General features: G+C 38.9%; 4 protein-coding genes and 1 pseudogene across 4 annotated transcripts; 2 read left to right on the top strand and 3 right to left on the bottom strand.

Annotated features, from left to right (window-relative positions):
• Window positions 1-440: 440 nt before the first annotated feature.
• Window positions 441-3,814, bottom strand: LOC145889114 (phospholipase B1, membrane-associated-like). Its single transcript, XM_082980000.1, has 13 exons — window positions 3,700-3,814; window positions 3,551-3,624; window positions 3,408-3,495; window positions 3,277-3,335; window positions 2,814-2,922; window positions 2,656-2,758; window positions 2,413-2,464; window positions 2,198-2,344; window positions 1,737-1,916; window positions 1,558-1,662; window positions 1,093-1,188; window positions 955-1,017; window positions 441-794 (listed from the first exon to the last, which is right to left on the bottom strand). The coding sequence occupies exons 1-13, from the start codon at window positions 3,812-3,814 to the stop codon at window positions 441-443; spliced, it is 1,545 nt and encodes a 514-aa protein (XP_082836126.1).
• A 703-nt stretch (window positions 3,815-4,517) lies between these two features.
• Window positions 4,518-6,751, bottom strand: LOC145889104 (phospholipase B1, membrane-associated-like; annotated as a pseudogene).
• A 2,014-nt stretch (window positions 6,752-8,765) lies between these two features.
• Window positions 8,766-12,817, top strand: LOC145917897 (C-terminal-binding protein 1-like). The gene is made up of 7 exons (XM_083003203.1): window positions 8,766-9,335; window positions 9,666-9,810; window positions 10,009-10,215; window positions 10,286-10,410; window positions 11,051-11,254; window positions 11,646-11,790; window positions 11,844-12,817. Exons 1-7 carry the CDS (start codon window positions 9,135-9,137, stop codon window positions 12,248-12,250), a joined length of 1,434 nt encoding a protein of 477 aa, XP_082859329.1. The 5' UTR covers window positions 8,766-9,134; the 3' UTR covers window positions 12,251-12,817.
• Window positions 12,818-13,233: 416 nt separating this feature from the next.
• Window positions 13,234-21,204, top strand: LOC145894993 (condensin complex subunit 3-like). Its single transcript, XM_082983735.1, has 21 exons — window positions 13,234-13,353; window positions 13,535-13,656; window positions 13,733-13,838; window positions 13,966-14,075; window positions 14,178-14,296; window positions 14,363-14,508; window positions 14,672-14,815; window positions 14,969-15,102; window positions 15,538-15,699; window positions 15,770-15,912; window positions 15,992-16,121; window positions 16,205-16,331; window positions 16,463-16,657; window positions 17,045-17,308; window positions 17,813-17,929; window positions 18,002-18,091; window positions 18,616-18,797; window positions 19,182-19,368; window positions 19,528-19,704; window positions 20,187-20,334; window positions 21,008-21,204. Exons 1-21 carry the CDS (start codon window positions 13,249-13,251, stop codon window positions 21,202-21,204), a joined length of 3,105 nt encoding a protein of 1,034 aa, XP_082839861.1. The 5' UTR covers window positions 13,234-13,248.
• Window positions 21,164-23,121, bottom strand: LOC145895005 (E3 ubiquitin-protein ligase RNF113A-like). The gene is made up of 8 exons (XM_082983744.1): window positions 23,009-23,121; window positions 22,804-22,932; window positions 22,630-22,734; window positions 22,385-22,567; window positions 22,139-22,283; window positions 21,664-21,850; window positions 21,446-21,552; window positions 21,164-21,365 (listed from the first exon to the last, which is right to left on the bottom strand). The coding sequence occupies exons 1-8, from the start codon at window positions 23,051-23,053 to the stop codon at window positions 21,304-21,306; spliced, it is 963 nt and encodes a 320-aa protein (XP_082839870.1). The 5' UTR covers window positions 23,054-23,121; the 3' UTR covers window positions 21,164-21,303.
• Between the last annotated feature and the right edge of the window lie 41 nt (window positions 23,122-23,162).

Raw genomic sequence — 23,162 nt, 5'->3', positions numbered from 1 at the left:
GAGCGCTCCCTGAACGCTCAACAAACATCGCATAAACGTGACCGAAATTTATTGCTCGGTATGCGTGCGTGCCCCCGTAACAAAAACTTTGGGTTACGATTGGAAGAGTTCATTTAAGCGACCTTTCGTCCGTGTTGCAAAACAACACTGTGTTGTCGTCGGTACCCTTGTTATTTACGCCGCACACCCTCAATCCTAAACATACGTTTGACTCTATTTCTTTAAACTTTAGATGACACACACAAATCCCTTTGACGCAAAAATATTTTTTTTGATTATCTATAAAATACATAAAGTTTAAAGCAAGTGTTGATAGCAATACTTCACACATCACATAAATTATTTCAGAAAAACAAATTAATTTTGAATTCAAGAATGTTCAAACTTTTCATGTGTATAGATCAAATAAAACGTTCACAAACAGTCCCAGCCCCATCTCACTACATCTTTGTGACCGAGTGAGTGCTGCTGAAACTGTCGAAACTTTCCAGTCGATGCTTTTTAGTGGAGGAGCGACAGCAGCCGTACACTAAGATCAAAGTCTGGAAGGCCAACGTCACAGCCAGGACACAGATGACTGCTATGATCCAGTCGGGAGCGATAGTGGTGCATTCCTGCGGCTTGCATTCGATCGGTTTGCCTTCTGTGGTAGTGGTTATCGGTTGCGCTGTTGACGTTGTAGTGGTAATTGCTGCTGGCGTCGTCGTCGTTGGCCGTGTTGTTGTCGTCAGGGGAGGAGTGCTTCCAGACCCTTCGAGGCCACTGTTTAGGCGCGTAAAGAAATATGGGGAGTCCTGGAAATTATAAACATAACATTCACGATCGATTTGACCCAAAATTAACGTCAAGAAGGTCAAATTTTAGAGCTAGATGGCTCCGTAAATTCGAACATTTGGTTTAGACAAACGAAATGAAAATCTCATAATTAGACGAGTGAGGGGCAACCGAGGTTACCTTTGTTGGAGATTTTAAATCGCTAATGGTCCACACTGTCGACTTTTGTCCCACTGGCTCCAACTATGCATGAAACACAAGACAAAACGGTGATATATATGACGTGTAAAATTACTAGAAGCAATTATATTATGTTACCATGTTATTCCATATGTTTATGGCTCCCATGGCGTGCCCCTTGGCGCTGAAATGGAAGCAGTCAGGAGCAAAATAAGTTGCATCCACCTGTCCATCCTGAAATAAAGCAAATAGTGGCAAAACCATACATGCTTGTCCTTTGTTGATTTCGAAAATATGGGTAGACCTAGGCCTACATATTAGAAATGTTTCGAGAAAGTTACATACTTGTGATGAACTGTAACCAATATTGGTACGAATGGGCACAAAAAATATACTTCCGCTTTTTGAGTACGTTAAGATCGACGGTCGTCAATAATAAAACTATCTTTTTGGTGTGACTTGCTTATAGCTGTAGAGGAATCTAGCCCTCGGTCTTTTTGGTGTTATGGTCTATTTTGAAACAAGTCCATGCCATTAGGTTCGCGATTTCAAGCACTGCTTGTTGAACCAAATCAAAGCGCGAACTTCGTGGAACAAACTTACATCTGTATAGGGCAGTACGGTGTCTCGCAAGAAAGGTTGGATGACCACTGTAAAGTCGTCGTGTGTGTCATATTTCCCGCTATCAATGAGCTGCTGAACGAGGGTCTGGGTGCGATAAAAAGCGTTTTTAACGGTTATCAATGCTTAAACAGGCTCAACATCAAATTTCACATTCATGCCTGATATAGATGATTTTCTTTAATGACGAACTCCTGTTGTTCTTTGTCGGCGTCGACAACATATCCACACACAAGACTCTGAGTCAGTCCGCAGTTCGAAGGAGCACCAAACCCTCCCGATACGTTGGGTAGCAAATATATTTCCAGGATGTCAACGATGTTAACGAAAGTTTTCGGCAACTAAACAGCACTGCAGAAGTTAAAGTTCCGAAGAAGCCGAAAACTTTGCTTAACTGTTGACTGAAAGGGTCTTTAGGACACATAGCGAGTCATTTAAATTTGGTATTTTACCAAAATTATGTAAAAGGGTTACCTATATCTTTGTATGCTTTGTTGTGCGTGACAAAAAAGCAAAAAAAAATACCCAGCACTGAGGTAATTTTTTGGGGTAAAACCGAAACCACAATCTCGCTTTGAATAAAAACGATGATTATCACAAAACAATATGATCATTGTTTTACCTGAGCATGGAGAATGTCCAAAGCCTCTTCAATGTAGTCGCGATATGCGTATGCATTAGCGTCCTCGTAATCTCTTCCAAGTGCGCACAAGTCATTTCCTCCGATAAACATCGTCACCAATTTCCAGTCGTGTTCAAAGTTTACTCTCTACCATACACGAACATATTCTTCTTTGGTACTTTTTGCAAGGGCTAATTTATACAAATAAAACTTACCGAGTCCAATTTCATGTTGTTCACGAGCCTGCGTGCTTGGCCAGGCATATCACTAAACAATGCGATAAAATTATGTTAAGTATGGGAGCAAAACAAAGTTTTGTTTGAACAAACGCTTATTTCAACAAAAGAACAAAGAAGATTTTTTCGGGGATATATTTGAGGCCATGGCACGACGCCATTCTGCATCTTCCTTAATTCCATGTTATTTTCGAGCGTGAAATATACCACCACTGCACTCACTGTGCTCTAGCCCCCCCAACGGCGACGTTGAACCAATCTTCGGAGTTTCGCCCGCTTCCCGTTGAATATCCCTGGATGTTGGGATTAAACTCCCGTAAGATGTCTGCAACACGTTAGTGATAATTAGCATTGAGACTTTAATAGTTTCAGCTGCGCACTGGTAACTGTCATGGTATCTGGCAGACTTCCATCTCCACCGACTGACCACGAAAGTCCGCGATCCTCGGTCAGTTGTAAAACGTTTTCCGCTGCACAACCGAATCCTGCCTGCAGGACAAACTAAAATGACCCACTTGCGTACTGAGAATGTTTTTGTGCAGGATTTAAAACTTTTGGAATTTTATTTTTCTTTCAACAAGGAAGTCAACCATTTCTTGCAGTGTAATACTGTTTTGTTTTAAATTAACCGTTCAAAAACTAGTTTCAAAGATCTCCACAGCAAACAAATATATCATTTATACGTTTTTCAATTGTCACTAATGGTCTAGTGGAAAATATAACTTGTAGAATTAACGGTTTGTAACAACTGCGTTTACCAGGGATGTTTTTAGTACAAAAAAAATGATCAGAAGCCTATTGAATTGTGCACAGAAACATGAAGAAATATGCTAGATTGTTTACCGTAATAGAGTCACCCATCGCTCCAATGACGTCAATGTCCTGTGGGCGCAATCTGTGAACTGAAAACGAAAAATCGTAAAGTCTGTTTAAGAAACATACAGTTACGGTTTCCTTAAAATAGCTGTTGTTACTTGTTATTGGTTCTGGGGTGCATTGGAAATCAACATTGAAATCAGCAGTTCCTGTCGTTCCGTATTCGTGTCGCTCCTGGCCTTGACCCTGAAACATTGCGTTTGTTTATCAAATGGTAAAATTGTTTTTTTATTGAAAGTACCGCCACAACTTCTGGATGTTGTTTAATGACGGATCTGAGAGCTTCCATCTTGTTAAGCCATTCACGTTTGCTCTCTGCCAAAACTTTCGTTAAAACTCTATGTCAAACCTACCTTTAAATTTTTCGTGAACATTACCTAATTTATTTACCTGATGAGCTATGAGCCCCGATAAAAAACGCCGCGAAGAGTGATATCAACGTCGCAGATTTCATATCGTGTGTTGTGTTGTCGTTTTCCCTGTTCCGGTGAAATGAGCGAAGCATATTTGTCGCAAGTACATTTAATCCCGACCGCGTCGTAAATTTTTAGCAATAAAAATCCATGATAAATCGTCAAAGGAGTCAAAGGTTGCCCACATGACGTGCCGATTTGCAGCACCCCCCTATAAAACAGGATACAGCTAGCAATATTTGCACTTCGTCCTGTGCTAATCCTGATTTGGGAAAAATATCCTTGAGCTTTTATAGGGAGTTATGGAACCTTTTATGGTATATTGTTCAAGAATGGAGCTTTGAATCCAAGGACACGCACAAAATTGCTCATGACATATATAGGCGATTTCTTTATTGATGTAACATGCATGCTGTGCTAAAATACACACAACTTCCGTGAAAGACAAGCAGCGCAACAACATGTGACTTATGTCGAAGCTGCAAGTCATCTTTGCACAACCTTCAGTTACCCGTAACCGAAGTATTCGACGGGGTTCATCGTGATATTTACGGAGCACGACCTGTAAAGTGTGTTTGATACGACGGCCACAAGCAAACATTCCGTACGATGATTAATGAGATTTCACTTCGACGGCACGCGATTACAAACAATGACGTTCTTTGAAAGGAAAAAATCGAAACTTTCGACAGTGGGAATTTATAAAGCGTTTTAATTGTAAAGCGTGGTACAACCAATCACTAACTGCAAGTATATGCACGGCTGCTACTGTTCAACAAAAAAAATGTGACAAATCTACATTTTCGTGTGTGAGCGGAAGCTGTCTTCCGAGCTTGTGGCCGAAATTCGTCGACGCTTTGACTTTGTCTGGCATAAAGTGACAAACAGAGCCGCGGTTTGAATCAGTACTGTTGCGGAGAGGACACAAATCACTACAACCACCCATTCAGGAGTCGATTGCATGCACTGTTGAGGGACATATGCTGCGGTCGTAGTGGTTAAAACTTGTGCGGGTTTTGACGTTGTTGTCGTAGTGCTGGTAACCCCACTGCTGGTAACTATAGGATCGGGGGTAGTTGTGGAGGTCGCTGTACCTTGTATCCCACTGTTAAGACGCGTGTATATATACGGGGCTTCCTGCAAAACAGTATATGTTTTTGTATTTATGGACGTTTTTTACGTATAGGGATCAGTTTAGCATCAATACACATTTTAGCTACAACCTTGGTCGGGCATTTCAAGTCGGAGATAGTCCACTCTGTAGATTTCTGTCCGACCGGTTCGAGCTTCGAAACAAAACTGTTTAATATTTCAAACGCACAATTACGGAACTCTTTTTTATATGTTACCATGTTGTTCCATATATTCACTGCTCCCATTGCGTGACCTTTGGCGCTGAAATGAAAGCAGTCAGGTGCAAAGAAGGTTGCGTCCACTTGTCCATCCTATTTTATTGCAACAAACACATTTTTAAAACGCTAAATATCGTACTTCCCGCTGTCAACCAATTCCTGTATGTATTGCTGCAATGCACAACAAAACACACACGTTTCCAAGCTGCTTTTCTTTTGTAAGTCATGCAAGTGAAAAAAATAGTTAGGTACTTGGTAGAGGTGATTTTGTTCGTCGATATACTGCAAATCTGTTTCATTTGCTGTAGCCACGTATTGACAGAAAATACGCTGCATATATCCACATCGAGGATTAGCACCGTAGCCGGTGACTATTTCCGGAATATGAGATATTTCCATGATCTCCACAATGTTGATCAAGGTCCTTGGAAGCTTAACAAATAAAAACACAAATGACCAAAATCTTATTAATGTAAAAAGGGTTGGTCTATTATGTACGAAACGGTGATTGTATACCTCCATATGGAGTATGTCTAAAGCTGTTTCGACGTTATTTCTATAAGCAATTGGACTTGAAGATATAGGATTTCTCTTTAGGGCACATAAGTCGTTTCCTCCGATGAAAATCGTAATTAGCTTCCAGTCATTTTCAAAGTCCACCCTCTGTTCGAAATATGAACCAACAATGGAACTGTATTTGTAACAAGGCGTATATGAGAATGTGAGATGACAGAAAACGTACCGAATCATTCCTCATCTTGTTCACCAAATTCCATGCCTGGTCTTCCATATCACTGTATAGTCACAATTAGACTTGTCAATAAATCTCCATGTTTTATCAATGGTAAATATCACCATACCTCGCTCTTGCCCCCGGTATTGCCACGTTAAACCAACGATCGTCACGCGTGGCGCCGATCCCAAGAGAATAACCCTTCAGTTTCGGGTTAAACTCGCGAAGTATGTCTGGCAAACGAGATTTGGTTGAGTCAGCATTATCAAATTAATTTTACTCAAAAATATACTGACTTGCTACGGTTAGGGTATCTTCCATTGTGCCCTCCCCTCCTACAGACCAGGACAATCCAGGATTAACAAACAGAACTCCTGGAATGTAATCGGCTGATGCCCCGCTTGCCGCCTATAACATAGGTTTGTCGTGTACCACAGGTACTACATATAATGAGCAATTTATACCCACCGTGATAGAGTCGCCCATTGCCCCGATAACGTCAATGTCCTGAGGCCTAAGTTGATGCACTAAAAATTTTGATGTTTAAATTTCAAAATATATTTTGGTTTAGATGGTGAAAACTGCTTACCGCTTGTTGGTCGCGAATCGCATTCCATCGTAATGTTAAAATCGCTAATGCCAACGGTTTTGTTCGCCTGTGCTTCAGGCTACGTGCAAGAAGAATTAGTTTTAATCATTAAAATACACCCTTTTCAATTACTTACGTCAATTAGGCTTTCGTTTCTTCTTATAGTCGCCCTTAGCACTTCCAATTGATTCAACCAAATTGTTTGCGAATCTGGGGTTGAAAACATATGCCGTTGTTAAAATTATTCTGTTTGTACTTGCGTTGTTCGTGTAATGCTGTTGTCAAACATCTGCCTAAAAATTCTCCAACTGAATTCTAATATACAAAAAGTTGTGTAAAACGTACCCAAAGCCATTACAGATATAATGATAAAAGGAAAAACGGTTGCCAATCTCATTCCGAAGTCTTTGCAGTTCCGAACAATATTGTTTAAAAGTGCCTAATATGTTAATTGTTACCTAGCAATCTATACCTAAACCCAGAAAATAAAACTCAATGTGTTACCATTAAAATATTCTGATCCGCAAGACTTTCGACGGTACTAATTACGGTTAAACAGCAAATGGCTGTGTGTTCGACGACATATAGTTGCTGCTTTCATTAGGCTACTGCTTTTTTCTGTGGACAAGCGTGATGTAGGGGTTTTAACGGCCTTTAATATAATTATCGATAAGCAAACATTGATAAATTTGCTTCTGGGTGATTGTTTGACATACAACCCCATGACAAGCTTGGCACGAACGGTGAAAACTTTTGAAGCTTGTTTGCCAGGCAATTTCGAGAACATGTACTTCGGATAATTTGTCAATTAGCGTGATTTACGATGATGTAGCAACAAACTGACAGATGTATGTTACTCGAGGTTTCAAGGACAATGCAACCAAATTGTTGATTTGTCGCATTAGCCACAAACCTAACTACCGTAATTCGCTGCATAACGTTTTTCTTCTTAAATAGCATTTGTTGTAAAAAAAATTGACCTTCGCAACCATTGCAGCATTTTGGGCAACTTTCTTTAGTGTACAAGGCGACCCTTGAAATCAATCAACCAACCATACACAGACATTAAAACATAATAAATTTGCAGAGGCAAAAGACCTTTTGCTCCTTCTGAGTTACCTGGTCCTGAATAACAACGTCAAAATGCAAGTTGGTGTGCGTAAAATACGTGTATTTTGCGGTTTGAACGTTAAGTTTGTTTTATGACAGTGTAAGAGTGTAATCATAATGCGACGAATGCAAACAAATCTTGTGCAAATCATGGGATTCGTGTTAATATCTCCAGGTTTTTAACAAGTTTTTTAATAGTTTCTAAAAGATTCAATTTTTAACAACTAAACGGTAACCGGTCACGAGGAACATGGCTCCACCACACGGCCGTTCACTTGCAAAGGCATACATGATCCAGCTCGGTAGTCCTTACGCGCGATGTATGCATTTGTCGTTTCCGCTTTGGAACTTTGAAACAATGCTGGCATGCATCGAGGGTTTTCTGTAACGTATGCAGTTCTTTGTGCTCAGTTTTTAGCTGTGCCTATCTTAATAACTTAAAATTTAACAAGAAAAAAGAAATCTTTCCAATTTTGTCAGTTATTATATTGGCTTAACTGGTAAACCATGTTTTGGTGAGATTAAGCCGCTATGTTAGGGTTGGCTTGCATAAGAAACAAAAACTTATTTAACTTGTCAAAAGCGTTATAGATGAAAACTATTTTTTGATTTCCTTATCTATTTCATATGAAAAAAAGTGCATTTTACCATTTACTCTGCACACTATTACATGCCACTTTTAAATACATTTTACAAAAGTAATAACTTTGTAAACACTATGTTTTGGGGGATTTTACAAAATCATGAAATTTATTTGGGAAGAAACTGGTTTCTTACTTAAAGCATTTTAGGTATATCTACATAAATTTGACATTTATGTTTTAGTTGTAAAGTTATCATGAACATTTGTTTATGTCTCAAATTACTCAAACGAACATAGGGTTATTGTTGGAAATCCTTAATAATAGTTTTATTCAAATAAAATATAAAATGAGTAAACAAAGCAGTCATTGACAAAGAGCTTGTATTCCATTAAGTTATTTACATGCATGAAGCAATAAAAAAAATTATTTTGCTATCTTAAATTTGTGAAATTCATTGCTGCATTGATTGTATTTTTTTCTGAATATTTTCTGACTTGAGGTAATAATGTTAACAAGCCTTTGTTTAAACATGTATATATTTCCTGCTTACAGCATGCTTAAAAATAATAAGCAGCATTTGGCCATCACTTCCTTTTCATGATATTGTACACCGTGCTTTGCTTGGCTGATTGACACTTGTGGCTAATCTGGTCCTTATAACATCTTACACTGGTCCGAATGAAATTTGAAGGAAAACATGGCAATATAATGTTTTCTTTTTTCAGCTACTGCTAGGTGTTTCATTATAATGGGTTCAAATTTAAATGCAAATGTTGGCAAACCTTTTTTTTTTGTAAATTTTAAATTTGAATGTGACGGTGTAACTGTACAGGAAATTGGATTTGTACAGTGTTTGCAAGTTGCAGACCCATAGTCAGGAAATGATGTTCCCTTATGTGTTGAAGCCACTTCCCATGCCTCAAGCCTTGGTTAAACATGCATTCATAATGAAAGGTTTTCCTGGCATGTATATAGTGCATGTCGCTGTGCCACGTGCAATCCTAAAAATCGAATTTGAGCTACATGACTAAGCCATTGTAAATTATGTCAACTACCTCAAGTCTTTTTTTTTTCGTTTTTAGACTGGCACCAATTAGGAAAACTTTTCAAGTTAGCATGGCAGGTGGGCGCCCACTTGTAGCCCTGCTGGATGGCAGAGACTGCAGTGTTGAAATGCCAATATTGAAAGATGTGGCAACTGTTGCCTTCTGTGATGCCCAGTCCACCCAGGAGATACATGAAAAAGTAAAAACAAATTGTTATTTTCTTGTAGCAGTGAAATATAATAACCAAAAAGGATATGATTTGAACCACTTTGATATATTGTTGTGTTAGCAAATAATTTTATATACCTTGATGCTACATACCTAAAAGGTAAATAAACATGTCAACAACAATATGACATTTAGCAAAACTTTACTCTTCATAGCAGCGCTCGTTAGCTGTGGGTCTGTCCTCATCTGGAATATTATGTGACAACTTAAAAAATTATTGTATATTGCAAAGCCAACATGTACACATAAAATCATCTACACGGTGGCTTTTTAAAAATGTTTTCTAAATTCTGTTTTGAAGGTTTTGAATGAAGCAGTTGGGGCTTTGCTGTATCACAGCATCACACTGACCAGGGAGGATCTAGAAAAATTTAAAGCTTTAAAAATTGTTGTTAGAATTGGCGCAGGTTTTGACAACATCGATATTAAAGCTGCGGCCGAAATGGGTCAGTGAGTGTGTGTATTTGGAAATATAACATCAATTATTTGTTGTCTGGAAAAACAGTAATGCATATATATATCATGGATATACTCCACTTCCCTTTGGACAACATCCATTGGATAGTTGTACAATTGACCTAAATGTGGTTCGAATTAAAATTTGTGTGTTAAGTTTTACGGCACTGAATGTATCATCATTTCAGATATTGCAGTTTGCAATGTCCCTTCAGCATCAGTGGAAGAAGTTGCCGATTCTACATTGTGCCATATCTTAAACTTGTATAGGAGAACAATTTGGTTACATATGGCAGTGAAAGAGGGCAGTCGACCCCAAAGTGCAGAAAACATTCGGGATTTGGCAACAGGAGCTACAAGAATTCGTGGTGACACTCTGGGAATCATTGGCTTGGGTAAATATTTAGGCAATCACTATGTACAATCCAACTGAAAAGAACTTTTAAGTTAGTTTGTGGTTTACAGGGAGAATTGGGACTGCTGTTGCTCAAAGAGCCAAAGTGTTTGGTTTTAATATATTGTTTTATGACCCATACCTGGCAGAGGGCATAGGAAAAGCGCTTGGATTTACAAGAGTCGGAACTTTGCAGGTGGGGCTGGTTAAATGTTTATAAAAAGACATTTGAATTATCTTTATAACTAGTGATGCACCGAAACAGCAATTTTTTTATTCGGCCGAAACCGAATATTCGGCAACTTTGCCGAATAAATTCGGCCGAATAAACCGAAACTAATTTTGGTATCCATATCTTTAAAATCGCAATAAATTTAAATAAAACACATGCTGGAATGGATCTGATCCTATCAAACAGCCTTTTATTGGCACTTAAAGAATGCTTTGCCAACTTCTTAAAGTTGATTTCGATGACAATTAACAAATAAAACACATTAGTACAGTTTGAACAATGACTTTAATCTTTGCGTATCAGTGTTGCATGCAGTAAAAAAGTTTTGGTTTCGACCGAATTTTGCAAAAATATTCGGCCGGAACCGAATAATTATAAAAACCTTGGTTTCGGCCGAATAAATTCGGCAAACCGAACTTTCGGTGCATCCCTATTTATAACCATGACCTGTGCACGATATATTGGATACATAATTCTGACAAAGCAATGCAATTACGTAAATAATAATAATAATAAAAAAAATTTAAGCAATTGTTTTATTTTAGTTATGAGCTAGGTTACCACAGTGTTCTTTTTATTAACTTTATCATTGGTTTTACAATAGGATCTGCTGTACCAAAGTGATTGTGTCACATTGCACTGCAATCTCAATGAGCACAACCACCACCTTATTAATGACTTTACTATTAAACAAATGAGGCAGGGTGCCTTTTTAGTCAATACTGCCCGAGGAGCATTAGTTGATGAGCAGGCACTAGCCATGGCTTTGAAAGATGGAAGATTGCGTGGAGCTTCACTTGATGTTCAAGTAAGTTACTTGTTCAAGGACATTTTGTTGGATGCATTTAACATTTGTGTTTTTGTAAAATAAAATGGTATTTTATGTGCAAAAAAAGCCATAATATTGCAAAGCTGCAGACAGGGTGTGTACACGAAAGGTACTACAAAGTGGAGACTAGTGTGCCTGCTAGTGTGAAAGCTAGCACAGTGCCACTCAACAGCTGCACTGATGAGACCTTACAGGTCGAAACAGTGCGTGTACACACCCTGTCTGCAGCTTTGCAAAATGGTATTTTTTTGCAATTAGAGTTGTTGTCGTTGTGTGTTTTCCATGTTGGTTTTCCCATTATTCAAAATTTCTGAAAATTGTTTTGCAATTCAAATTGTATATGGAGTGTAAATGATAATTTATTTAACAGGCAAGTGAGCCATTTACCTATGCTACATCGCCACTTCGAGATGCACCAAATTTGATTGTTACACCACACTGCTCATGGTACAGTGAGCAAAGCTGTACCGAACTACGAGAATCTGCTGCTGCTGAAATTAGAAGGGCCATAACTGGTATGCTTTTTTCTGTGCAAATTGTGAATTTTGTAGTAACCAATGCTTTGCAGGGCGTATACCAGATAATTTGCGGAACTGTGTCAACAAAGACTACTTCCCACCAGCGGTTGGATCTGGCATCAACAGGATTGATCCTCCACCATGGGCTATTGACAACCACCCTCAAACCAATATGCCACAGCATGCAATTGTTTCACATCCTGAAACCAACGGCGCCTTGAATCGCTATCCTATGCCACCAGTGGGCAGCATTGCTCCTGGAGCACCAGCACCAGCCACTGACGTTGTACCACCTGACAATCTGCATCAGATTAGAGTGCCATCTTCAATACCCGGCTCACTTGCATTACCCACCCAAGTCCCAGGCAGGGTATCATCTGCATCGCCAGTCATCAATCGTCACTCGCCCACTGCCATTATTGGCAAGTCAGATGGGGAGTTACCTCACAATGAATAACCTCCAAGCATTGGGAGTGATGCATCAAGAATGGACTTATGTAGCTGTAATTTGTGGTACAACACCATGCATTGAAAACAGAAGGCTTGGTATTTTGTGTAGCAATGTATGTATCATGAAATTGGTGTAAATTGTTTAAGAGCCTTGGCCATCAATGGACAACTTTGTTGTGTGATAATGCTTTGTATACATTTCATTACTGTTGGGCACCACTTTTTACTGCCTGTTTTTGCTTGCTCACAAGATGCTGCTGCGTGGTAATATCTGGCCATGTTTGTAATGTTAGTAAGTTAAAGGCGTTGCATGACCATTTTCTTGGCGAAAGAAATCCATGTAATTCTGTTAAGTGCCAGCCATCCCATTGCTGCTATAAAATGGCTTACGGTGCACGTAGCTGTAGAGAGTTGGTGGAACATGGTTGCCCACAATCAACAGTTTTTGAGATATTCGCCGAAAAAGTGTAAAACTGCCAATGCATTTGGCTTTGTATTCGTTTGAACTTAATATTTGCTAAGTTTAACCCTTTGCTAGTGCAAAATGTTCGTTTACGGATGCCAATAAAGTTTTGCCAACAAAAATTGTCGATTTAATGCGTTCCAAAATGGGTTGATTTCAAATGAACATTTTTAAGGGTGAAGTTCTATGTATAAACAAGTGTCTGGGTGTATGGCCTTGGATAAAGAAAACAGCCTGTCCATAGAAATCCCCCTGAAAATTCAGAATGTGCGGGAAAATATGAATTTGTGAATATTTACTCAACCGTGACGAGCGATAGGCCAGGAAATAAACAACAGTAAGTTAAGGTCGTGCGTTGTGTTCCGAATAAATTTTACACAATAACAAGATGCTTTTTTTAATAATACTGGCTGTGGTTGTGGTGAATAGCTAGTTTATGTTGTATATTCCGTTTTTTGACGTAATGGCTTATATACTTTTAAATACCTGTCAAAACCTGTTTATACCTGTTTCTTATGAAGGTGCATGTTATAGACCGCGGTATGGATTCTGTGAAGGTAAAAATAAAAGAAGCTTTTGAAAAAAGCCAGGAAAGAAGATACAATCTGACAAAGTTGGCAGAATCCCTGAAGAACTTTTTTGTTGAGGTACTCCTACTATACTCAAATATTATAACCTTAATTGTTGGCAAAGTGTATTTCCTGTAGCCTCCATTAGTAATTGAAATTAGCCCCTTTATCTGTTTGAACCTAGTTTTTGTATGATTAAACAAAATTTTTAAAATGTCATTTTCAATTTCGTAAAACTTGTTTTTCTGAACTTTTACAGTGTGAAGAATTGCCAAAAGGAAAAAGTGTGTTTATTGAAACATTCCGATACTTTGTGGAATGTGTGCTTCAAACTGAAAGCCGTGAATCTCCAGCTGAACGATGTGTCCAGTTTGTTGCCAAGTAAGAAGAATGTACATGTCTCTTTCAGTAAAGTCTTAGGCGAATCTTCACTTCACCAAAATCTGTCCTTATGTAGGTTTGCTGCACTGTTTGCAAATACTTATGATGAAGAAGAGGACATTGAGGAGGAAGAGGAAGAAATTTTGTACAACTATCTTTTAAACTTCATGATCCAACCCGAGGTACAACTCACTGAAAGCTTTTGTTGGTTCTGTTGTATGCATATTTTAGTTCACATTGGTCGTAAACCAACATTTAAAATATGAGGCTAAATAGTTGTGATCATTTACAATGTTTTCTGCTTTGTAGTACCACAGCCACAGTAACAAAACCATTCGCTTCCGAGTGTGCCAGCTGATACAATTGATGCTTAGTGCCGTTCCACGTGATGCCGCAATGGATGAAGATCTTATGGACAAGTAAACTATTCTGTTGTTTTACTAAAGACTACACAGTAGTTTTTAACAATTTTATTTTCATACAACAGCCTAGTAAAACCATTTCTGTTTATTCTGTTGCAGGGTGGCCAAGTCAATGCTTCACAGAATTCAAGATAAATTGCCTGCAATTCGATGCCAAGCTGCCCGTGCTTTAAGCAGACTGCAACAACCAGGCGTACACAACTGCCCTGTAATTACAGGTAATTTGAATGTAATCTAAACTTGTTTTGCACAATTTTTTTAACATGGTAAATTTTGTTTTGTAGCTTACCTTTTCCATTTAAGTGCTGACGACAGTGCTCAGGTGAGGTCAACAGTTTTGTCTTGCATATCACTCACAACGAAAACGCTGCCAGAGGTTTTGGATCGAACAAGAGATGTATCAGATTCTGTGAGGAAAATGGCTTTTCAGGTGTGACAGAGTTTCAGAACATAACTCATAGTTTCATAAATCTTCAAAACAAACAGCCCATGTAACTGCAACGAAATTCATTTTTCAGATGGCTATACTGTTCGTTTATGACAGAGTTTTGTTATCTGTGGATTGCCAGTAGTTTAAAAAACTTGTTTCACAGATAATTGCTCAAAAGGTGAGCATAAAAGCCCTGACAAGCTCACAGCGACTTTACCTAATAAAACAAGGTCTGTTTGATCAATCCCCTGCTGTTCGAGATATGGTCAAAAAGCAACTTTTTCAAGCCTGGCTTCTTACATTCCAGGTATAAAAACAAAAAACTATGTGTCCATAAAAATACAATGCATTGTAGTAAACTATGTGCCTTCAGGATCAAGGTTTGATCTGCATCTTGCCTTCAAAAATATCAAATAGTAACAGCCGAACCAACCACGTTGATTTCATTTTGTGTTCACAGGCAAATCTTCTGAATTTGCTCAAGAAACTCGACGTTGTTGGTGCCTACGATACATCTTGCAAATGTGTAGCTGCTCTGTTCGAGACATCCCAGCTTTCTGACCTTGTGGAAGGATTTGCATGTCTCGATCAAAGGTTTGATGTTCGTCGAAAACTGTGATTTCGAATCATTTTGCGTTGCGTACCACTTGGAGGCAAATAATTTCAACGCGTACCGCCTGGTTGAGTGTTACAAATTAACCTAGGGGATGAACTATCGAACATTTTGAGATCACTTTCCATTTTTTAAATTTGAGCTATATCTGCAAATTATGAACCCAAAAATGTTGTCAAAGTTTTAGCTGTGCGGATTTATGCGTATAGTGTTATGCACCCAAAATGAATCCTCCTGTTGAATATTTTGTGTGAGTCAAAATAGTTTGTGGTGGACCTGCTAATAAAATGGTTAAAATTTTTAGATCATGCAATCACACCCAATACTTCAATAATAATAATAATATTTTCCATGTCTTTCAAGAGATACTACGAATAAAAAGCCGCTGCAAAAACATGTGCATTTCAATTGTGCAGAAAGCTGATAGATTACGAGCAGCTTACACCCGAATCTGCGGTTTACTGGTGTCAGCTGTGCGAGTTCCTCCGCAACAAAGGGCCAGCTGGTGAAAATTATCTGGACAGCCTTCTTCCCAACGTGTTGGATTTCTGCGATTACGCCCAGAACTATTTCTCAAAGTGAGCTAAATTTTTTGGTGTTTTTCTATTGACAATCATCTGTAAGCGCGCGCGACCGTTTTACCCGTAGGTATCTCGTGCCTATTATGGAGTCCCTAAAAAGCGCCGATTCGACGCTCCCTCAGTCTGCCGAAGATGACAAAATTGAGAGGGAATTTGTGGCGGAACAGCTGCTCAAAATTGCGAACATAATGGACCTAAGTGACAATGCAGGTGTTGTTTCACTCAAGTTTGCTTCGTTCAGATGTTGTTTCAGTTTTCCGGTGTTTGAGATTTGTTGTTGTTAAAACAGGACGACAGAAAATGGCGGAGTTTCTGGAAAAGGCGATTAATCAACTTGACGTTTTGTGTTTTCCATGCCTAATCACCCCCTTGGCACGCTGTCTCATAGATATCCATTCCACGTCTGGAACTGTAGAGAGGTTGCTACAAAAACTACCTTTCACATTAACGCCAATATTTGCCATCGATATAAAAAAAACTAACTATGTTGCTTTCCTTGCAGCAATGAAAGTGAAAAAGTCGAACTTGTCGCCTCGTTAATCTCCGCCGCTCGCGAGCCGACGTCACCACTACAAACTTCAATATTGACCAGATTGTCGGAGCAGGAAGTCGTTAGTTGCAAGATGCAGGTATTTTCCCTACCTCCAAATACAGTTATACCTAATAAAAGGAAGGCTACACCATCATATGCTATAGCCACAACCTCATATCGAATTCGTAACATTGGTTCGGTAAAAAGGTATATTTGGGTTTAAATCAGGTAGCAAAGCTCAGCGTGCAACTGAACGAACTGAAAGAAGATCTCGATGCAAAAGTGGCGGCCAAGAATTTCGAGGAAGCCGCCACGATTCAGGAAAACATCGACGAGGTGACTGAGAAGAAGAAAGAGCTTGAAGAGAAACTGACTTCCCCTGAACCACCATCAATATGTGACGAAACACAAGCGCAAGAAAAGGTTCGTTTCAACCGGTTTTGTCGAGATTTTCGCTCAAAAAGGAAAATTCGCTTGACTAAATTGTTTTCATTCTTTTTTTGTTAACAAAATTACAGCACAACCGATGTTGATAATATCACTATGAAAGCATGTTTATAACAAACGCTACTGATCTTATTTCTGGTGTTTGCACAAGCCCATGTCATTCCCAGCGTGGTATTTATACAAAATTTTGTTGGTGTGTGGCATGGATCAATTTTTGTTCTTGGTGAATTGCACGACAAGGACCAGCCCTCTGTCTGTTCTCAACAAATAACTATCGACACAAATTCGTTTGTGAAAACCCCAGAAAATAATTTTTAACAAGAAAATCAATGTTATTTCTCTAAATTTGTCGTTGAAACGCAGAGTGACGCTGGAACGTTAATCAAATGCCTCCGGATTCTTACCCAACTTCTGTCGTCACTCTACACCTCCCGGGTAAAGTCCCGGACCGGCAGGAGGCGCAACAGAGGCGTTCACCCCACCATCCTCTCCCTCCTTGACAGTCTGGTGATCCCATGCGTGTTGGATCTCGAGCCAGAAGTACGGAAGGAAGCCTTCACTGCATTAGGGACTTGCTGTCTTTTTTCCAGGGAACTCGCTTCGCAGCATTTCGCTCTGCTCATGCAGGTATAACCCGATAGTGCTAATGTTGTGCTTTTTTGCGGTTGCATCCGCAGTTAAGATGGTTTCCTGTGTTGCATGAACGTCTTTAAACAACGTCCACATTTTGCTTCTTATTAATTTCTATCACAACTAACGATGGTTCAGACGACCCCCGGTCCACGTTAAAAAAATGCAACTCAATTACTCTGAGTAAGCATTGTGTGGGAACAATCGCCTCCTTGTCACTTGTAATAGAATAAAGTAGCATTGTTCGGCGATGTCGCATGACGCAATCAACAGCGCATTTTTTTCATAATTTACACGTAGGTTATTGAGTTTATACTCTTAGCCGTCCCAAAACGACAGCGAACATCACTTTGAAGAATCGCTGCTCATGTCTCTTCACGGCGAACATCACTTTTTTAATTTTAGTTTTGTAAACACTATAAACCACCTTTAATTCCCGGTTGTGTGTCAATTAAACAACCTCTGCAAACTTCTCATCCATGTCGTTCCACATCTCTCAAGGTTGCGCAAGCGGATACGTATGTTGTTCGTGTGGCCGCCATCAATGCTGTGAACGACATCATTCGCTTATTCGGGATCAAAATCCTGGTGGCCAAAAAGTCGTCCTCGTCCATAGAGGTAATCCATATTTCCGTTTTCCTTTTGCTGCTGCCGTGGGAGGTTAAATGATGTTGTTTATTTGCTCTTCAGGAAGATGAAATATCACCGGGAGGGTTATCCAATGAGGAAGATGTGAGCAACGTCGTGATGGAGAAATTTATTGAAATGTTGGACGACGAGGTTAATTATAATAACTTTCACCTAACACAATTGAACTGGCGTTAAATTTTTAATTCAAGCTTTGGCGAACCGAAGTGACGAGTTAAAGATAAATTGTCATTGCTTTGCTTCCAATTTGCAAGAAACTGATTTAAAATTAACGTTTATTTGTACCAAAAGTTTAGTTCTTAGAATTGAAACTTGCAACAGAAGTTATTTTAAACATTGCTTTCGGGAAAATACAGCTATACAATAAGACCTCACTGAAAGTAACTTACAGGAATAAATAACCTCGTGTCAAACGTAGTTTATTATGAAAAAAAAACACGTTTCGCTAAAAGCATCATCAGTTATAAAGTAGAACAGAAAACAAAGATAAAAATAAAATGGTAAAACTGGTCGAACATATAGGCTGCTGCGTTTGACACCAAGTTATTTATATTGTAATTTTGCAAATGTGAAGTTTCCATCTATGTCACGCACAACAAGTGGCGTTGGATAAAGGTCGATTTTGGAACGAAAATATTATTTGTTGTTACTTACAGGAGGTAGAAGTGCGTCAGGCTGTGGTCTGTCTTCTTTCCCGAGTCCTCGTTTCACACAGAATCATATCCCCGGCTGTCTTCTCCCGCCTTGTCCTGCTCTGGTACAATCCCGCCACCCAAGATGATCCTGAGGTTGTTCACATGATCAGCGACTTCCTCAATACCTTCCCATACATGTCCAAGTAAGTTTGTTTGGTAAATTTTTGTTTTCGTGACCATTTTTACCAAAAAATCGCAGTGGTGTTGGAATAGTTTGCGTTCATTGGCATAACATCCTGTTTAACCCGCATTGTTACATCAAAAAAGGCATTGTGTTATTTATTTGAAGTCGAAATTATCGTTTTTAAAATCCAATCTTGTGCCCGTTACAGTGTTGTCAGTCTCGGCCACAACATCTGATGCAAACAAAGTCGCATTTATTGTAATGTTTGATTCTCATTTAACCAGCAAAATGTCGCGCAAATTTGCTTGGAAGTTTTTGTCCGTCATTTTCGCTGACCATATATCGACATCCTACTTCAGTTGCACTAAAACATCGAGACTCTGTAAAGCTGAAACATTTTTAGACAAGCTCACGGTTGCATCGAAGCCGCCTTCCTCCCAATCATGCGTGTCCTCTTCAACGCTCCTCCGACATCTCCTCTCGCCTCAGTTAACGTGGGGAATGTGACAGAGTTGCTCGTCACCATCACACAACCGTCTGTTATAAGGAACGCCGATCTCAAACACATCTGTGAACGCAACACGAAATGGGTAAAACTACACACAATAAACACTAATGTGTTTAACTTTCATAGTGATTAAGAAGTAACGACCGAAACGGCTAAACATGTGGTTCATTGACAATTTTGGCTTTTTCATTTTTGTTAAAAAAAATGGAACTTGTCAAACTTTTTTTACGTTTTAATTCAGTTGGACGAAGCGTCAGCTCACGACGACCTCGCCAACATGATTCCATGTGAAGTATTGTCCGACCCCAACTCTCCGTACGTGAACAGCCTGTGTAAGATTTTGCCTGGTCTTGAGATAAACCAGAGGCAGCAGGCCAACCTCAAAGACGTGTCCGTGCTTTGTGACAATATGCTCAAGGTATAGCTTTTCTATGTTGGTGAAAATCTGTTAATGTATACGGATGCTTTACTTCAAAAGTGCGGATTAAATTCCAAACTCGATTTTTTGCCATTGAAATTATACAGAATTATGCTAAACAAACTTATCGTGGCCGATATTAATTTGAAGGAAAGCGAAGTTTTTTAATATATAGGTATAAAGGTATTGACCACCTTGCCAGAAAAACGTTTTCACAGCCATTTGAACAACTGGTCTTATTCACACGTTTTAATTTGGTTCGCTTTTCAACAAAAGTCTTTAATTTTACGTTCACGTGGAAATCGACCCGTGATTAACTTGGTAGTCGATTTAAGTTATCTGCTGAAGTATTTACGAATGAAGTTAGAATGAAGATGGTCTTTCAAAATACAACACACAATTCTGCGATGACATAAGGCTTAACCGTTGGATATAAATACGTGGTTTTCTTTCATTGATCGTGACACCAACTTATATTGCAGGAAGTGAAGAACAAACAGGCACTGAAGCATATTAAAAAGTTTCAGAGTCAAGTGAAACTGCTTGTGAAGAAAGAAGCCCCTCCCATCTTAAGCATAGTAGAGTGTATAGATGACAAGGAGAACATCAAATTGCCCCAATCCCCTGAAAGTACGTTTAAGCAACCAGTAACAATTACTTGTTTACCAACTGAAAAGGTATTTCAGTCATGCTGATAATTTTTACGCGTTTAAGGCTATGGTATGCGCGTAGGTCCGTGATGATACAACAACAAAAAGTCCAACTTAATTTCGTAAGCTTTTGCGATTATAAATCTAGGTGAGCAATGTGGAGCCAATAATATGAATTGTGTATAAGCTGCAGACAGATGGCCACTGTTTCGACCTAAAAGGTCTCATCAGATAGTCACCACAAAGTGGAAGTCTTTGCTTGGCCGTTTGGTCAGCAAAGTCGTCTGATAGTCACACCAGCTGCACTGATGAGACCTTTTAGGTCGAAACAGTGGCCATCTGTCTGCAGCTTATACACAATAAATCTAGGTGGTTGCACGATTCATTTTGTGCTGGATATTGACCTCCACGGTTAAAGGTTGAAAATATTAATGTGACACTGGTTTGTGTTGGAGCAAAACAAGTTTACAAATATGGGTCCGCTGCCCAAAAGGTATGGGATATCCTGGACTAATCGACTTAGCCTTTTTATATTTCGGTGAAAACGCATTTTCTCCGGCTTAGTTTTAGCAATTAAAACAACTTAACAAACAAAAGCCTATAGGACTTTAGCAATACATCACTTTACTAAACATACATTTTATTGCGGACAGATAGCGACAAACTTACGGCAACACAATCGCCAATGAAAACACGACAGGCGAACGGAAACAAAAGTTCGAGCAAATCATCCAGGAAGCAGCTTCGAAACTTCTCATCTCCCGTGCAGGGCCAGGAGTCTTCGAGTGGGACAATTCTTGGTCTGACACCGAAGAGAAATCTGACCGCTGCTCTTGAAGCGAGTCCGTGATAGTCTTGTTACATAGTTCCATACACAAGGTTTTGTTGTGTTTTCTTTCATTGTCGTGGGATTTTTATGGACGAAATGATCTCTGCTCCTGAATTTCGTTTAATCGCCCACCGACTCTGCTGCAATTTTAGCCATCTCCTTTTCCATTTTCGCCACAATTTCTGAAAAAAGAGTTTTTTGTACCATGCATAGTAAATAAAGTTTAAACCCTATTAAAGTTGTTTGTAAAATTGGAACTAACCTTTAGCAGGGTTAAAAACGCCCATTGTTTGGGCTCCACAGACGAAGCATCTTTTCGACTTGCGGTAATTGTCCAGCGCACATTTCTCGCAAAAATAATGTTTGCACCTAAAAAATCACACAAATTTAAACAAAATGCATATGTGTCTTTACCTTAATATAAGATACTGCATACAATATTTGGGAAACTATAAGCAATGCAGACAAAATATATTTTACTTGGTAACAACAGGGGTGTCAAAGCTCTCCCTGCATATGAAACACTTAAATGGAAGATCGTCCTCATCACTGTCGGAAACTTCCCAATTTTCATCTTTTCCCTGACCGTAAACACCTTCGCTTAACTCCCTCTCTATCTGCCATCCATGTTTGTAGTCACTTCGGTCATGCAGAAACTTACAAGAATCTGGGAAATGGAAACAAACGTCATTTTGTTTTTTTTACCGGGCAGTGAAGTTTTCCTGGGATACAGAACAAAGTTTTTACAACAGTATTTCATGAGTATAATTATGTCGGCACCACTTTGAAATAAATAACTAGTTATCAAAACCCTTCTTACATAATGGAATGAAGTATACATTGATATAACAACTTATCAAACATCCACATGCGCCCCTGGAACAGATCTCGCACACCTTAGGGTTTAGGCACCCTTTGTTTAAGAGAGTTTACAACTAAATTAGTTGCAACTAACCTCCAAAACCACAAAAACCAGTTTCTTTGTAGTCTTTGCAAATATCAGGTTGGTAATCCCATCTCACAGTAGCTCTTAAATGCTCAGGTGCTCTAATTGGTCCTTTCCTCACCATCCCTGAAGAAGCATTTCCTTGTACAGTGTCCTGTAGAGATTAAAAGTCAAATAAAAAAATTAAATGGACACAACAGTTGACATAGAGATCAAAGAAATATGACTGGATGCAAAATATTTATATATATATACCTTAGGTTTAATGAACTGGCGATAACCAGAAGAGCCATGATAAAGTTTGTCATCTGCTGCTCCACTTTTCAGGTCATCCTGCAGTTTCATTCCCCTTTCAAATACTGCCTGGGCATCCTTGTCTTTCGAGGTATCAAGTTCATAAATCTTGGTTGCTCCCATGTCATCTGGACCAGCTGGTTTCTAACATGTCAACAAATTACACAAATTTATACAAAATAGGGAACAGGTGAAGTATATCTTACAGCTGACTGTGAAGACTTGTATGAAACAGTAATAGCACTTTCATTTTCTTCATTGGATGAGCTGCTGCTACTGTAGTTCACTTTATCTTGTTTTTTCTTGTTAGTCTGTAGCAAAAAAAATCAAAAATGCAAACAATTTATACCACTGGATCACAAATGGTAGAATTTACTTACAGTTTGTTTCATGTAATTATGGGTTGTTTTTCTCTGTTTTCTAACCACCACAGACTCTTCTTCACTGCTTTTGTTTTCATCGCTGCTATCTCTCTTTTTTCGTTGTGAACGATTTACTTTAGCACGTTTCTGTATTGATTCAGATAGTTGTAAATTAAGTTTAAACAATTGGGAAAATTGCACATAACATAACAATTCTACATACAAATTTCTTAAACGATGATCCCGAGTTATTCGTGGAGCCTTCCATTATTCACGTGTGGGACCAGTGAAAAAAACAAATCTACAAGAAAATTCAATTTCTATTTGGCATCATGAATATCCAATGAGGCAAACCACGATAGTATTTCTCAAAACAA

Source organism: Ascidia mentula, chromosome 1 (genome assembly GCF_947561715.1).
Source record: "Ascidia mentula chromosome 1, kaAscMent1.1, whole genome shotgun sequence".
NCBI lineage: Eukaryota > Metazoa > Chordata > Ascidiacea > Phlebobranchia > Ascidiidae > Ascidia > Ascidia mentula.
The sequence above is the reverse complement of the archived record's forward strand: the minus strand, read 5'-3'. Positions and strand labels throughout refer to the sequence as shown.